This window comes from Lissotriton vulgaris, chromosome 5 (assembly GCF_964263255.1).
Source record: "Lissotriton vulgaris chromosome 5, aLisVul1.2, whole genome shotgun sequence".
Classification (NCBI taxonomy): domain Eukaryota; kingdom Metazoa; phylum Chordata; class Amphibia; order Caudata; family Salamandridae; genus Lissotriton; species Lissotriton vulgaris.
Genome location: NC_141693.1, coordinates 218,228,405 through 218,244,785, shown reverse-complemented (window position 1 = coordinate 218,244,785; position 16,381 = coordinate 218,228,405). Strand labels below are relative to the sequence as shown.

General features: G+C 46.6%; 1 protein-coding gene across 1 annotated transcript in view; it reads right to left on the bottom strand.

The window, feature by feature from the left end:
- Positions 1 to 16,381, bottom strand: part of LRSAM1 (leucine rich repeat and sterile alpha motif containing 1) — a 331,526-nt gene that overhangs the window by 11,804 nt on the left and 303,341 nt on the right. Inside the window, exon 23 of the mRNA XM_086921200.1 lies at positions 14,021 to 14,102. Within this exon, the coding sequence (XP_086777326.1) occupies positions 14,021 to 14,102 (82 nt within the window). The remainder of the gene's footprint in view (positions 1 to 14,020; positions 14,103 to 16,381) is intronic.

The window sequence follows — 16,381 nt, the reverse complement described above, 5'->3', positions numbered from 1 at the left end:
GCTGCACATGCGTCTGCCGTGTCTGAGGCCCGTTTTTTGGCACAGGGTATTTCCGACCACTCCCCGTTGTGGGTCTCGTTTGATTTTAACATCGTCCTGTCTGACCGGCCGGTGGCGGTTAACCCATGGTATTTCCGTAATCTCAAGACTCGTGCACTCCTTGCTAAGGCCATTGACCTCTACTTCTCGGAGAATGTGGGCTCGGTTGGCTCGGCTATTACCTTGTGGGAGGCATTCAAGACTGTGTTAAGGGGTGAGGCTCTTGCTCTCATTGCGGAAGCCAGGCGAGTCAGAGATGCCGACCTCACGTGTATTGAAGACGAGGTTTTGCGCCTCGAGTCCCGACTGGGACCTGAGCCCGACCCCTCTCTTTTACATGCCCTTTCCCTTAAACAGACGGAATACCATGATCTCGCCACGAATGCTGCCCTTACCCTGGCCAAGGAACAGCAAGGTCGTATCTACGACGTTGGGGATAAAGCTGGGAAACTGCTGGCTTGGCTGGACAGGCGCGAGATGGCTAGCCGCGTGGTGCCCGAGATCTTGGGCGACGACGGGGTCGCCGTCACGGACCCAAGTGCTATTGCCGAGTCCTTTGCTGATTATTTCCGGGGTGTCTACACTTCCAACTCAGACCGCTCCGAGGCTGACTCGGCTGCGTTCCTCTCAACGATTGACCTTCCGTGTCTTTCTGAGGAGGACCGTGCCGACTTAGATCGAGACTTGTCCGCTGACGAGATCGCCTTGGCGATCCGTGCACTAAGGTCGGGTAAAGCGACTGGCCCCAATGGTATTCCGGTCGAGTTATACAAAATTCGACCGGATGTGGTATCCACGCACCTGCGGACTATGTTTTTGAAGGCACTGGACGAGGGCCTCCTCCCCTTAGATCAGAGGCTGGCCACCATCGTGGTTATTCACAAAGAGGGAAAGCCAAGAGACGTGTGCCGCTCCTATCGCCCTATCTCTCTCCTCAATGTGGAGCCTAAGATCCTAGCCAAACTGCTTGCTAATCGATTGGTTGGAGTCATCGGTGATTTGGTGCACCCGGACCAGTCGGGTTTCATTCCCCGCCGTAACACTGCCCTTAACCTGCGTCGGCTCCATGGTGTTATGGCCAGAGCCCACACCCTCGAAGAACCGGCGGTGCTTGCTTCTCTTGACGCCACGATGGCTTTTGACTCTCTTGAGTGGAGTTATCTCTGGGCGGTGCTGGCGAAGCTTGGATTTGGACCGGTCTTTGTGAGTTGGGTGCAACTCCTTTACGCTGGCCCGCTGGCTAATGTCACAGTCAATGGCCGCGTGTCGGCGTCCTTTGCCCTTCACCGAGGTACCAGGCAGGGTTGCCCCCTGTCACCTCTCCTGATTGCCCTGGCTCTTGAGCCGCTTGCGGCCATGCTACGTACACACCCGGACTTACATGGCATAACCTGGGCGCCGGGCTTTGAGGATAGAGTTTCCCTGTACGCAGATGATATTCTGCTCTACCTTACTTCCCCCTGCAAGTCGCTCATTGTGGCATGCGACGTGCTCAGGCTTTTTGGACGCCACTCTGGCCTGGTCATCAACTGGGCCAAGTCTTCTCTTTACATTCTAAAGGGGGACACACCGCGCCTCCCCAGAGGCTGCAATATCCAGATGGCCGGACAGGGCTTTAAGTACCTGGGAATATACATTTCCGGTAGTTCTAAGGCGCGATACGACCACAATCTGCTCCCCCCTCTCCAGCGGCTGCGGAGAGACGTGGATAGCTGGCGCAGGCTCCCGCTCTCTCTCCTGGGCAGCATTGTTCAAAATGATGTCCTTGCCCAGGTTCCTGTATGCCTTACAGAACACTCAGGACCCGGTTCCGGCCCGCTATTTTCGGGAGATTGAGAGTTTGCAACAGGCCTTGCTCTGGGATGGTCGACCCCGTGTCGCCATCCAGAAACTCACGTTACTGTGGTACGACGGAGGCATAGCCCTACCGGATGTACGTCGGTATTATTGGTCCTCTCAGCTCACTGCTATCAACCACGGCTTCTATGGCCCTATTGATAGCCCAGGCTACGCAATGGACAGGTGGCTCTTACGCGGTGGCAACTACTATCGTGCCCTGTATTCTAGATCCTTCGATCGGCGCCTGTCAGGCCCGACCAAGGCAGCGGTTCACATTTGGCGGACGATCACTAAAGTGCAGGGTTGGCAGGGCAGACTGACTAGGTTTACCCCACTGTACGACTCTGATATCTTGGGCAGGCTGTGGCACACCAAGGGCTTCGACAAATGGGATCTCATAGGCATCTCCAGGGTGGACGATATGGTTATTAAGGGCGAAGTCAAGACCTTTCCTCAACTGCAGGCCGAATACCGTTTGGGCAATTCTGAGTTTTTCCGCTACGCCCAGCTGAGACACGCGTTGCTCTCTGCCAAGCCGACGGAGGGAGAGATCCCCGAAAGCTCCCCCTTAGAGGACAGGATACTGGATGGCCATATGCCTGACAGTGCTATTTCCCTGTCCTATAAGAAATTGATTAATGTTCGAACTGATCTCCTCCTGTGCTTGCGAGACCAATGGACGGCGGACGGCCTGGAACTTGACGATGAGGACTGGCAGACTGCAGTGTCCTCCCCTAAGGAGGTCGCTATCTCCTCACGTCTCCGACTGGTGCAATTCAAAATCCTTCACCGGGTGTATGTCACCGGCCCTCGGCTCTTGCATATGGGATTCTCGCCCGATGGCCTTTGTCGTCGAGGTTGTGGTGCTCTCGCAACCTTTTTACATATTCTGTGGGAATGCCCCGTCATTGCCCCCTACTGGGCGACAGTGCACCGGATTATGGGAGAGGTGACTGGTGTGGTGTTGGCTGCAGAGGCGCGGAGGTGTCTCCTTAACGTTTGGGAACCGTCTGACCACAACACGGCGCAGACTCGTTGGGTGACATTGGGCAATATGGTTGCCAAGCGTGATATTGCTCAAAAGTGGGGTGCTGCTACAGCCCCTCTGGTGGTACAATGGAAAGCCAACATGGATTGGTGCATGTTCCGAGAAAAGACGGTCTATGTAGCCAGGGGGAGGCCTCAGACATGGAATAAGGTGTGGGGGGCATGGAATGCGTACAGGGGCGATGTGTGCCTGCCGCCGGAACCTGTACCTCTGGACGAACACTTATCACCGTAACCTGTGACACCAACTGTTTTATGCTGTTTATACTTCTCCTGCTTTTTCCTCCCCCCCTCCCCATCCTACCATTCATTCTTTATATCGATTCTCTACCTGTCCTCCTCTGCCTTTTGCCGACTCCTTGACGTCTCTGTTGCTCCATTGCCACTCTCACGCGCCTTTTGGAGTTTCCTTTCTTGGTTTAGTTCTCTTTCTTAAAAAACAAAAAATCAACCTGCAATGTTCTGATGTGAATCACCTTGCACTTTTCTCCTCCTGATTCTATGCTGCCTTGCCTCCGGGATGTTAGGCTGAATAGCTGTGTGCTCTTTTATAATAAAGGTTTTAAAAAATTTTTTTTAAAAAGTGACTAGGGGTAGCTCTTACTGGATCTGCACAAGGCTGGCATGGAAAAAGAAAGAACTGATGTCAGCCTGCAGTAGCGGTTTCGAAGTAGACACTGCGACTTCATTCTGGAAACCACTGCGCCAACGACTGACACGGAGTCGACCGACGCCAACTACCAATGTGGAGGGGTACTGCTAAAGAAAAATCGCTGTATCCAGTCTGACGCCTAGGGTAATTCTAAAGGTAAGGAATCTATAACTGCAGTCTCTTTCAGATAATAAATAAGTATCATAAGCCGCTCTATTATTATTCACTGCTCTGGCATGGAGTGCCCTGTAAGGGCATTTTGTTTATATTTATGGAGCCTGGTCGTGTGACTACAAGGGACAGAGGCCCCGCCAAGCATTTTGTTAATGTTGCGGATAGCAAGCAGATGGGAACGTAGGGGCCTTCCAGCAACATTAAAAAAAGCAGCAAGTCTCCTGGGTCACTGAATCCAGGATGCTTGCCATATTTTATACAAAACATTCCAAGCTCGGGCTGTATGATCTGCAGCTGGAGTGCAGGGACCTCTTGTGGTTATTTCTATTAAGACACTTTGAAGCATAAAAAAATAACTGTTAAAGGAAAGAGTCAAAGACTTTTTCATAAAGCTTAATAAAATAATTAAGACTATCACTTTACTTTTTATATTGTAATTTCACATAGTAAGCCGTGCAGGCAGGAAAGGGGTTGGGCGCAGGTCCTGCATCCAACCCCTAGGGCGTATGCTGTAGGGGATAGGGTTCCTTTGGGGAGTTGGGTGCAATTGCGCCCAAGCCATGGACAGGGATGGACATCTTACTAGACTTTTTTTTAAATTTGAAATTCGCTGAAAAACACAAAGGTGAAAGTGACGTTCTAGTTAGGAATTGTCACAATATGTTACATTACATTTATTTTTAAGTAACATTTCACTGAAAAAAAAGGTGAACGTGTGGTTATAGTTTGGTGAAAATGTCAGTTATAACTAACTATTTTAAAGTAATAAAACCTCTGAAATTCACCAGTTATCTCAGGTAACCATAACTCATGCTCTAAAGTAACTATAACTTGCACCCCCACCATGCACAGTATTGTCATTCAATGATGTCATATCAGATGTTGCAGAGATGTTATCAATGATTTCACACATGTCACAAGTGATGTAATATGGGAGGTAGTTAGCAGTGCATGGTGAAGGCGCGAGTTATAGTTATTTTAGAGCACGAGATATGAAATGAAATGAAATGAAATGAAATGAATGAGATTTATATAGCGCACGACTTACCCTGGGGCATCTCAGCGCTTGCTTAGGGAACCCGTCCTGGTATTCCCCTGTGAGATACCCGGGCAGGGTATCCACAAGGTGAAAGCCAGGCATCCCACCGCGAGGGGCCGTTGTGGAGATTAAGCAAGCTATTGCCCAGAGTCGCAGAGTGTGAACCCGTGAGTCGAGAAGGCACCCAAGCGAGAATTAACGAGTCCGTGGAATTTTTGAGCCCAAGACCCGCCGAGGCGGGGAATTGAACCCTGGTCCCGGGCCGAACTCAAGCTCCAGGTCTGCCGCCTCTAACCCCTGAGCCACACTTCTCCACTCTAACCCCTGAGCCACACTTCTCCACTCGAGATATAGGCACTCGAGATAACTATAACTGGTGATTTTCAGTGGTTTTGCTAGTTTAAAAGGGTATGTTTTGACTGCCATTCTCATTTAACTATAATGTCCCATCAACATTTGTTTTCTACGTACAACAATCCAATATTCTCACAACAGCCTTCCAAACCAAAACTCGCACGCCAAATGAAATGCTCATGACTGCACCTTACATGAAGGCTGTGTGCAGCCCTGGAGTTGGCCTCAGGCTGCCTGAAGTGGTTGGGTGTATGCTCAAATTTATTTAAAGGTTAGAATGGGGTTTGCGTGGTGCACTCCTTAATCTGCGCTTATTCTTAATGTGTTCTTGTCTTTGATTTCAAAGGGGTGTGCTGGGTGGGGAGGAGGAGCCACCCTCCACAAGAATTAAAGTGAACAAAGACTAATGACTGACGTCGTTAGACCCTACCCGCACTACTAATGGCAGACATTCATCTGCCTGTGTACTCTATGAACTTTTCAAATGCTTGTGACAAGAACAGATTGAGAATAAGCGCAGATTAAGGAGTGCACCACGCAAACCCCATTCTAACCTATCTATCAATTTGCCAACGGTGTGGTAGCACCCAAAAAAACAAAATGTCGTAACAATTCACAAGCATTTTAAAAATTCATATACTGGTGCTACCAATGGTTTTCTTAATTTCTTCCTGATCTAGCCAGGTGCAATCTCATCTAAGTAGTAAGGCCAGTGGTCCACATGATGACCACGTTAAGCTAACTGGAACACCGGATATTTCAGGTGAAAACAAAGCAGAGCCCTTCCATGCCTCTACCTCATACTCCACAGTGGTCTAAGCTTATTAAATGCATCAGGATGGTTCAATACCTTTTCAGGTTAAAACACCTTTTTTGTTTTCTAGCACTCCCTAATGCTATGATGTCCTTTTAGAAAAGGAGATGGTCATTGTCCTTACACAAGAAACATATTTTATTATTCAAGCAATCTCTTGTTTGTGCAGTGGTTCTCATCAGACCTGCTCAGATAGATATTTGTACAGTTTCCCTTTTTATCTTTTTCTTGCCATTCGCGGTCTAAAAAACAGAATTCTCACACTGGAGGAACTCAACCTGAAAATTAATCTGATACGTCATCAAGGACACAACAATGGAAGTCTGTCGAGCCTCCTTCTTTTAAGTAAGTTCCAAAGTATTTACTTCAAGTGCCTATGCCGCTTATGCTTCAAGATGTCTTTATGACTAGAAAACAGACCTTCATTTTTTTCCAATGAAGAGGAACAACTGCAAGGGAGCTAAAAGTCTGGCTATATAACTTTCTTATATATTCTGTTATGTGGGATGAAATGTCTGCAGAAGAGGACCGCATCATAAGTCATCTGTATGTTTTATCTTTTACTCCAATTGTGTTTGCATTTTTCATATAATAATATTCAACTATCTTTGATTAGGATGAAAGGAGATTTTGTTTCCACAAGCAGACTACAGTACAGTGAAAGTATAAGCTATGACCACTCATCTTCTTGGGTACCTTCATTAAGTTTATACACAATCGTCACAACCCTGGTACTGCCAGGGATGTATCCTTTAACTTGTTTGTGAAAAAGAACAATCTAATTGACAATGCACTGCAGGGTTCTTGGGTAGCAGCATCAAACGTCTCTCTAATGAGGGAACTGTGTGCCTCGTTAATTTTCCTGCTATTTTCCCTACTGAAAGGTAGTACAAAAGGTGGCCTGGGTGGCTGAGCGCTGAGCTCTGCACCTACCGGTCCTGCAGACAGTATGCCCGGTGTAGCATCGGTGGCACCCCGGCGAAGTAAGTTAGTCGTAGTCAACTTGATTTTGTCTCTCCGCGATAGAGGGATGGAGGGATCGGCAGCCCGCAGCTGAACAAGAAAATGTCGGAGGCAAGGAGGCCCGCGCCAGCGGGTCATACGGCCCTTGGGGCAGAGGCAGCGAGAGTTGGAAGCTGCATCCTGTAACACCTCTCCCCGGGCGGGAGAGAAAGCAACACCGACGTAGCGTCCTAGGGATCCGCTGATGAAGTGTCAAACAGCAGTTAAGTGGATAAAGATATCTGAATGGTGCTGACCACTGATTAACCGTTACTTATGACACCTTACGGCTTCCTTTCGCATTTTGGTACTGGAGATTGGCCCCCCGGCATGCATTAGAATGGAAATGCGTCCTCAGGAAAAATGGGAGTGAGTCATAGGATGCTTCAGTTAAGCCCGCCTTCCATCACTGCCATTAGCGCTAGGTGGCTGGGAAGTGGTCTTTCACACTGGTTCAGAGGACAATGCTGACAAACTCGTCACACAGCATTTGGCATTTCCATATTTAAGGAAATGTAGTTTACTTGCACAATTTTACGCCATGTGCTCACCAGCACAAAGCTTTTCCAATTTATCAGAAGACATTTGTCATTTCCAAAATTTAGGAAGTGTAGGTAGAAGTGTACATCTATTTGACGCCATCTGCTCACCATCACAAAGTCTTTCATTTGTCTGCACCCTGGCAAAACCGGTACAAGAATTTTGCCATTGGACCAAATTGCCCATTGTTTTGACAATGTTATAGCAGGACTGGGTTCTCCCGGCATACATTCAAGTCATTAATACCTACAGAGGGTGAAAGGTGCAATTCATAGAGCACTGCAAAACAGCCAGGCCAAGCTCACTGAGAAAGAGGGGCGTTGGTTAAATAGGGCTTAACCTATTAGGGCAAACACTACAGGATACTCCAATAGGGAGGGGTACACCAGACTAAGGTGCAAATGGATGCGATCCAGCTGGCAGGTCTGGTAACTGCGGGTTGCAGGAGGTTATGGAGCCTGATATGGTGGGTGGGGGGGAAAGAGGGGGCCGATAGGACGGCAGCCACATCTCGGGCGTTGGAGGAGTTACAGGGCGATCCGAAGGCCGATTGGTATATAGGGGTACCATTTCAAGGAGCACGGCAGGGCTGCTCAATGCCAAACCCAAGGAGTCTTTATGGCAGGACCCTGGATGGAAAAGTCGGTGTCCCGCTAGTCCTTCGGGCGGTTGTAAGCCTGAGTAACTGGGGGCTGGCCTTGCAACACTCCGCCCCTAAAAAGGCATGGGTAAAATCATGGACTGGTGGTCCATGGTATTTAAGGAAGACATTTCCCAGATAAAAGGGTAGCACCAATTGGGTTGGCCACGGTGCTGTTTGGCTCATCATGCAGTTGGGCAACTTAGGTTTCTCATCGCTGCCTGCCCTTTCATATTTCGTGTATGAAATAAACCTGCACCAAACTGTTTCCCAACAAACATTGTTTGGCATTATTGTTTTACTACATTGTGTACTTGGTGCCTCACTATGTTGTGGGGAAGGGTTGCCAATATCGGCACTATGCTGCTGCCCACGGCGCCCACAGTGCGACCCTTTAAGAGGGTGGCCACCTTAGTGCCACTTTCTGGCACATCCACCACGCTCCACTCGCTGGGACCATCCAGGGAATCCCCAAAGTCCAGCACTCTTACAGCGTCATTCCTGCACTCAGGGGGATGGATCAGGCACTTATACCTGCCCCACCCTGTTGCAGTCCTCTTAATTTCGACTACTGGACACGCTGTCAGCCCCCCACCCCACACCCAGCGTTCAAGAGGCTGAAGTTTATTGCACTCTGCTGAATATATTAAAATGTTAATTTGTGTTGCAGGCAGAGTTACAGGGCAATCCAAAGGCAAATTGGTACTTAGGGGTACCATCTCATGGATCACAGCAGGGGTGCTCTATGCCAACCTTAAGAAGTCTTTAGGGCAGGACCCTGGATGGAAACGTCTGCGCTTTGCTAGTCTTTCAATCTGTTGCAAGCCTGAGCAACCGGGGGCTTGCCTTGCAAAGCCAGAGAGAGACTTTTCTAACCATAAAACAGCACCTGTGAGGCCTTTGCTTCTCCCTGGGAAACTGCAAACATATATAGTGGGGGGAGTCATTCTACTTTGCTTCTGCAAATGATGCTGTGGACTGGTTGGAGCCAAAGCGGCACCCGATGTCTGGATTGGCTAAATGGCCTGAATGATGGATTTAACCCTTAATGGGTTAAATCCATCATTCTTTTGCTCACCACGCCACCCCAGTTACACCCAGCTCAGGTGACACCCCCAAGGAAAGCAGGTTAGATTGCTGACACCATGAGCAGAATCTTTTCCATTTCAACCTGTTCGTCTTGTTTGTTGATTCAGCTCTTTCTTTAGCCAAATTTTCCCTACAGTCTTGAGGGAGAATTACATCTTCGAACTCGTTAAATTCAGGAGCCATGCATCCAATTAGAGAAATGCTGATTCTGGGTGTAGGATCTGGCCGTTGTTCCTCATCAATAGGGTTTGGATCTTCGGTAAGTGGATAGGATTATACTCCAGCAACAGAAAGAGCTCCGTAAACCAATGCTGTCTGGGCCACTTCAGAGCTATTAAAATTCATTTTGTTGAGGATACTCAGTATGAGCAGGAGGATGGAAAGCGTATGCATAAATACCAGACCATCTCATTGAAAGGGCATTCCCCCACAATCCAGGGAGTGGGTATCGACTGACGTACAACTGGCATTTGGCGTTTGTGTCTCCTATTACCACTTGTGACAACTGTGTCTGGTTCTGCTGAAAGAGTCCGCTGAGGTATTGTTCACTCCCGACACGTGCTCGGCGTTTAGAGGTATTTGGTGGGCCGTGAGCTAGTTCCAAAGGTCTTGAGCCTCCTGAGAGTGAGTTGGATACCTGGTTTCCTCTTGCTTGTTGATGTAAAATATGCTGGTTGTAGTGTCTGTACAGACCAGTAGAGTGACAGATAATGTCTTCAGCTCCATGCGATTGATGTGCATTGATTTTTGAAGTGCAGACCATTTTCCCTGGATTGAAAGATCCTGCAAAGGGCTGCCCCAGTCCTTCAGGGAGGCATTGTTGTGATGACGAAGTCTGGTACTGAAGTTAGGAATTTGAGGCCTTGAGAGAAATGATTTATTTGAGACCACCACACTAGTGTCTCCCTCATCCTAGGGATTTGTCTTCGAAGGAACCTTCGGATTGGCTCCAGAGCATCTGGAGCTCCTCTTGCAATGGCCTCATCTTACCATGCCAGCAGGAGTAGGTTTATTGCAGAGGAGATCTAGCCCAGGAGCGACTTGAACAGCTGCACTGAAACTGACCTTCTTTTGGAGATCTTTAGAGCCAGGCTTGACAAGCTCCGCTGTTTGTCTTGCGAAAGATAGGCCCTGATTCAGATTGTATCGAGGTTGGCGCCCAAGAACATTATTGTTTGACTTGGGATGGTGGAGGATTTAGGGTAATTTACAGTGAGGCCCTACATGTGAAACAGTGAGAGGCAAGCTATGGTAGCATTGTAAGCTTATTGCAAGGTTCAAGCTTTTGGCAAACAGTTGTCTAGGTAGGGAATACCTAGTGACCTTGTTAGTGGAATGTGGCTGCTACCAGGGCGAGACATTTGGTGACAATCCAAAGAAGTGGACTTGAGGCCAAAGAGCAGGACCATGAATTGGTAATGGGTATCGGCTCAGGTGAAATGGAGATACTTGAAATAGTTGGAGTTTATGGGAATGTGAAAGTACTTCATCTATAAATCCAAGGAGCTCATGTAATTTCCGCTGTTCAAGAGATTGAGGATGTTGGATGGAGTAATCATACAGAACGATTGTTTGTGCAGAAATTTGTGCAACTTTCTGCTGTCTAAGATAGGTCACTATTCCCCTGTTTTTTTACATGCAGTAGAATCTCATGCCTTTTTGATGAGAAGGAACCTTTTCTATTGCACCCGTGGCCAGCATTATTGCTGGTTATTGGCTGCTGAGGGTGGCTGACATTAGGCCAGATGGTAGGCGGGTCTTTATTGAGATGGGGTTGGCAATGCTGGGGTCCGTGATACCCCCCTCTAGCCCCCTGAAAGGTCAACTTCTTAAATTAGAGGGTGCCAAGGGACCTAGGGGTGTTAATGTCTGTCTTTATGGCCAACAGGGTGTCATCAATATGTTTCGCAAACAAAGTCTCACCGGTATAGGCTACGTCCAAGATTTTGGATTGGACCTCCGGCCTAATAGAGGTAGTCTTCAGCCATCCATGGAGTCTTAAGACTGCTGCTTTGGCCAATTGACGGAAGCATGTGGAGGTGATTTCGAGCGCAATCTATCATCTCTGAGAAAGTACGCTCCCCTTCTTGGTGGATCATTTTTGCTTACGCCTTCCTGTCTTCAGGGACCAAATTGAGTAGGCTGCTGACAACTGACCACATCTGGCAGTCATAATGCCCTAGGATCGCTAGCGAGTTGGCTGCTTGGACTGTGATAGCAGACAATAAAGAGAATCTCTTCCCAAGTTGTCCAAGCGCCTGCCTTCTTTGTCTGGTGTCACGGAGAAAAGAGCAGAAGGGTTTTTTGAGTGCCTTTGTGCTGCTTGAGAGATGACAGAGTCGGGTTTGGGATGACTCATGAGGCAAGCGGTATTTGGCGATACTGTAGCCAGGTTCCTCATTATTTTTATCTCCTGGTCCCCAACATAGTCTATAATGGGGATACCCCTCACAGATTTTCTGGCTTGCTCCTTAAATTCATAAAGGAAGCAGTCAGACTGTTTGACCTAGACTGAAAGATGGAATTGCGCTGCAGATTGGTCCATCAGTTATGAAAACCCCCACTGTTCTCTGGGTTAGAGTTTTAAGTATGGGGTTGTGGAGATGACGGAGTAGGTATACGGTAGTCATCCCATTCATCCAGTAGACACTGAGGGTCAGGGTCCTCACCTTCCTCTGTTTCATCTTCTGAAGATTTCTGTCCTCCCTTATAGGTGCTGCTATATTAGAGACAGGTGTCATCCTGGGTGCTATTGGGAGAGGGATATTCCTTGGCATGGCAGGAGAAGCAAGCTGAGACTGTGGAAGTGGTTGCTCCTCTGGAGGCTCAGGGAATCTATGTCTATAATCTTGCAGCATGGACTGCAAATCCTGGACCAGTGATATGGGCATCTGCATTTCATCCTGTCTGGGCTGACGATGCGGATGGTACTGATAGTTCTCATAATAGCACCAAGGAGCGGCATAAAATGGGCGGTAGTACTGCTCGTCAGCTTCCTCATCATCATCATCTTCCTCAAGGTATTTCACCTGGAGTTTTGAAGAGCCGTGCACAGACCCAAAAGGCCTGTCATAATTCGAGTATTCCAGATCCAGTAAGGGACTTGGTGGCAAAGGTGAGACCTTGCTGGGAGAGGTCACTTCAGGCCTTAGAGCACTCTTTGTAATTTTGGTAATATTTATCGTCGACATTAATGTGAACTGCGGTGTTGACATTAAGAAATCCGTCATCAACAGTGCTGGTGTTGATGGTGTGGTCATCAACGGTGCCACTGTCAGTCAGTCAGTCAAAAGTACTTTATTCGATTAATTCAAAACCATAAAAGCATACTATACAATACATAAAATTAAATTTTAAAACCATGAATCACAAAAAAAGTTTAAGACATTGGATGCATATCAAACAGATAATTCATTGTTTTTGGGATTTTTTCTTAAAAACCACTGGTCCAATTAGAGACATGACTACATTTAATGATTTCAAACTAGATCATGGGAATCAGTTGCCTTTTTCTTTATTTCCCTCCTCAATCTAACTGTTGCGGTAAGAAAGCTAGCTATACTAAAGGTCTCCCACACATTAGAAAGCAGCTGCAAATAGAGAAGTGCTGGCTTGACTTTCAAGAAACCTTTATCTTTTAAAATTGGGAGAATAAAACGCTTCCAAATGTGCAAAAAATGCTCATAAAAAAAAGATAAAGTGCATTGTGTTCTGGGGAGAAAAGTCATCACAGGAACATACCCCCAAATCCTCCACCCTTTTCCATCCCGGGGGATCAGCAAGGAGAAAATGAAGTGGATTCAACCTGAATCTGACCAGAAGAAAACGGTGGTTGGGGTTTGTAACAGTATTCAGGTATGGTTCAATTGCACAAGATGTTATTAACAATTGGTGAGCTTTTACGGTTGGTTTTACCAACTCCTTTTCTTATCTATCCATGGCAGCCATTAACAAATATGAACCCTTCGCCCATTTCATATCCTCTTTCACCAACTTATCAGGCAAGTTAAATATCTCTGGTCAACCCAATTTACCTGTCACCCTATGGACATAACTCAGCCAGGGGATACGATTTGCTTGATCAAGATCCAGGCAGTCTCTTAATACTTCACGGTTCAACTCTAATTCAGGGTTTAACCAAGTAGAGATCCACTTCAGGAGAGGTGCAATAGCAATTAAATCCTCCAGAAAGCCAGCTCCAAACTCCTGATGGACAATGTAGCCAGACGTGGATTGTGAGACAGATAGGTTTTAAAAAAACTTGTTCTCGACAACTTGTATTTCCTTTGCATTCCTAATACCCCAGATATCTGCGCCATACATCGCGAGGGAGATGCATTTCGCTCCATATATTTTTAAAAGGGCTTGCATTGGTCTGGCCTCTAGTCTACGTGCAAAGCCCAGGACAGCTGATGGAGATGTCCTGGGCTTCTCCCAGGACATCTCTGGATGTCCTGGGAGAACATCCAGAGAATGGCTTCTAAATGTGGTGTGGCAACTGAGAGGAGGGAAAATAGGACATCCACCAATTTATGGTGGTCTTCCTCTTAATATACTCCTCTAAATGAGGACCTAAGGAAACAGGAAGAGCAATCCATCAATGGGAATGCAATATAAAGTCATTGGTTGACATCAGGTTATTGAATGACACCAAAAATTGTAGGACAGGATGGATTGACATTAACTAATGTGTGCCCTTAAAAGGTTTGCAGGAATCGAGCTTCTCACAGCAGGGATCATAATGGTCTTTTACCAACCTTTCAACGCAATAAAGAAAACATGTATAAGTACCTGGTTTTGATATAACCCCAGCCAGTATCTCCTGCGCTCGTCTTAGAATTGAATGCTGGAGTCCAGTTTCCTCTACTCCAATCTGCAAAACAGGAGTTCATAAACCAAATAAATTGGAAGACCTTCAACCGTAATGAGCATATGTTTTGTTCCTGTTTATAGAATGTACATTGGTAATAACATGTGAACTCGAAACACCAAGAACAAGTACAAATAGATGCACCCATTGCACCATTACCTGGCAGATAAAGAAGGAGTTCAAGTTGTAGAAAACCCTCTATGGTAAAGTTTTCAGCATATTAAGCATGTATATAAAAAGCATTCTGGAGACAGTCACTCTCCGCATTTCATGTATCAGTATCTTGGCATCTACCGAAGAGGGATCCCATAGCTATCCCTAGTCAATATAATAATCCTGCAAAGTATGCTTAACACCAAGTACTTGCAGGCTGCATCTCAAATTATGATCCTCAAACTGCTTGGTACAAACCTACTCACTGGAACACCCAATTTAGTTATACCTAAATCCCAAAGTCTTCACACACCTAGATTATTATGTTTCTTATATAGCGCCAGAATCGACCCCCGAAGGGGTATCTCCGCGCTTTAATTGGGAACCCGTCCTGGCTTTTCCCTGTGAGATAGCCCCTACAGGGCATCCCCAAGGTGAAAGCCAGGCATCCCGCCGCAGGGGGGCCGTTGTGGAGATTAAGCAGGCTTAATGCCCAGAGTTGCAGAGTGTGAACCCATGATTAGGTCAGGCACCGAAGCGAGAATTATCGAATCCGTGGACATTTGAGCTCAAGACCCTGCAGCGTCGGGAATTGAACCCTGGTCCCGGGTCTGACTTCTGCTTCAGGGTCTGCCTGCTCTAACCAGTGAGCCACACTTCTCCACAGATTAGCCATCTCCTCAATGATCTTGTCTACTCACTTTGGTTGTCTCTCATAAGCCTGCCCTTCATGCGCCTCATCTTCATTTGTCACCGCCCTGGATCCTACAACTCCAAGTGTGGGAAGGTTTAAATGACCTATCCCACCCCACCATATAAGTGGTGTAAAAAGTCAAGAGAATCAGTCTTTTCATGCACTTCAAAGAACAGGCATGTGGACTTGTACAGTCTTATCAAGAATAAAGTTCTTTATTTCCTTGCTCCTTCACATAAAGTAGCCAACAGTTGTTGATTCCTGCATCATTGCTTGGACTTCCTCAGGGCTAGAGAATATATACAAAATCGAACTACCATATGCATATGACTAAAAATAATCAAAAATGTGTATGAAACCAAGTCTGTGTTTGAGGTTCACACATGGAAATATTTTTATTGCACTGAAGGTTTGTCCAAAGGGGTGAGACTGAATTGTACTACTACACCTAACTGTGACACCCTGCAGTAACCTCTTAAGACAGGTAAAGCGTTTCCCCTCATAGACAAAAAGAGTGTGTACTCAAATAAGTCACCACACACTGCATCAGTTTCTTACAAGTACATCAACCTGCAGAAAAAAAAAAACTTCAGGCAAACTTGGTATTCTGAAGTACGTCCATGCATAAAAGCGGTAATTTAATCCAAAATACCACATCCCCATTGAACTTTTCTACAAGGAGGTCAGGTTACAGTTTCTGAACTAAGTTCAGTTATTGTTATATAACCGCACCACGGTTTCGGGTGACCTGCGATTAACGCAAGCGTTAGGAATAACTCAAAAGTAAAAACACACAAGAAAATTGGGAAACAAACGCGAGCGCCAATAAAGACACAAGCATATCGCAAAACAGCGGGCAGCTGAAGAAAACAAAATTGGAGATATTGTGCACCACCAAAGCTTTCAAAATAAAGCACAAAGCACAATACAGGCAGAAAAAGCACCAAGACAGTAAAACTGAAAGGTACTTATCTCGGCTGCGTAGCAAAGAAGAAAGAAGGGGAAGGGCCAGTGAGCGAGGACTATGTTGGGGCTATGGGCCTCCTGATTGGACATTGTTGCACTCTCCTAATTGAATGTTGCTTTGTTTTTTGTACACTACATTTTCCCAAGTGTTCATGGGAAACGTAGTTTTGTCTATCTTTGAAGTGAGCTGCTATTAAAATAAAGTGAAGAAAGAAGGCATAATGCTCGCCTCCGAGTCCCTAATAGACACCTCAAGGATGGTGGTAACCATTCGCCAAAGGAAAGGGGTCCCCACGGGACCCCTTTCCCTTTGTGAATGATGGAACAAATCATGTTTAAGCGCAGGCAGTGGTCCCTTACCTTGAATGTTTCATTAGATTTTTGTTTAATGCATCCAGCTTTCCATTAAGGAAAATGAGCTGCATTTCAAAAAAGAAAATATTACTTTATAAAAAAGCAATCACAGACA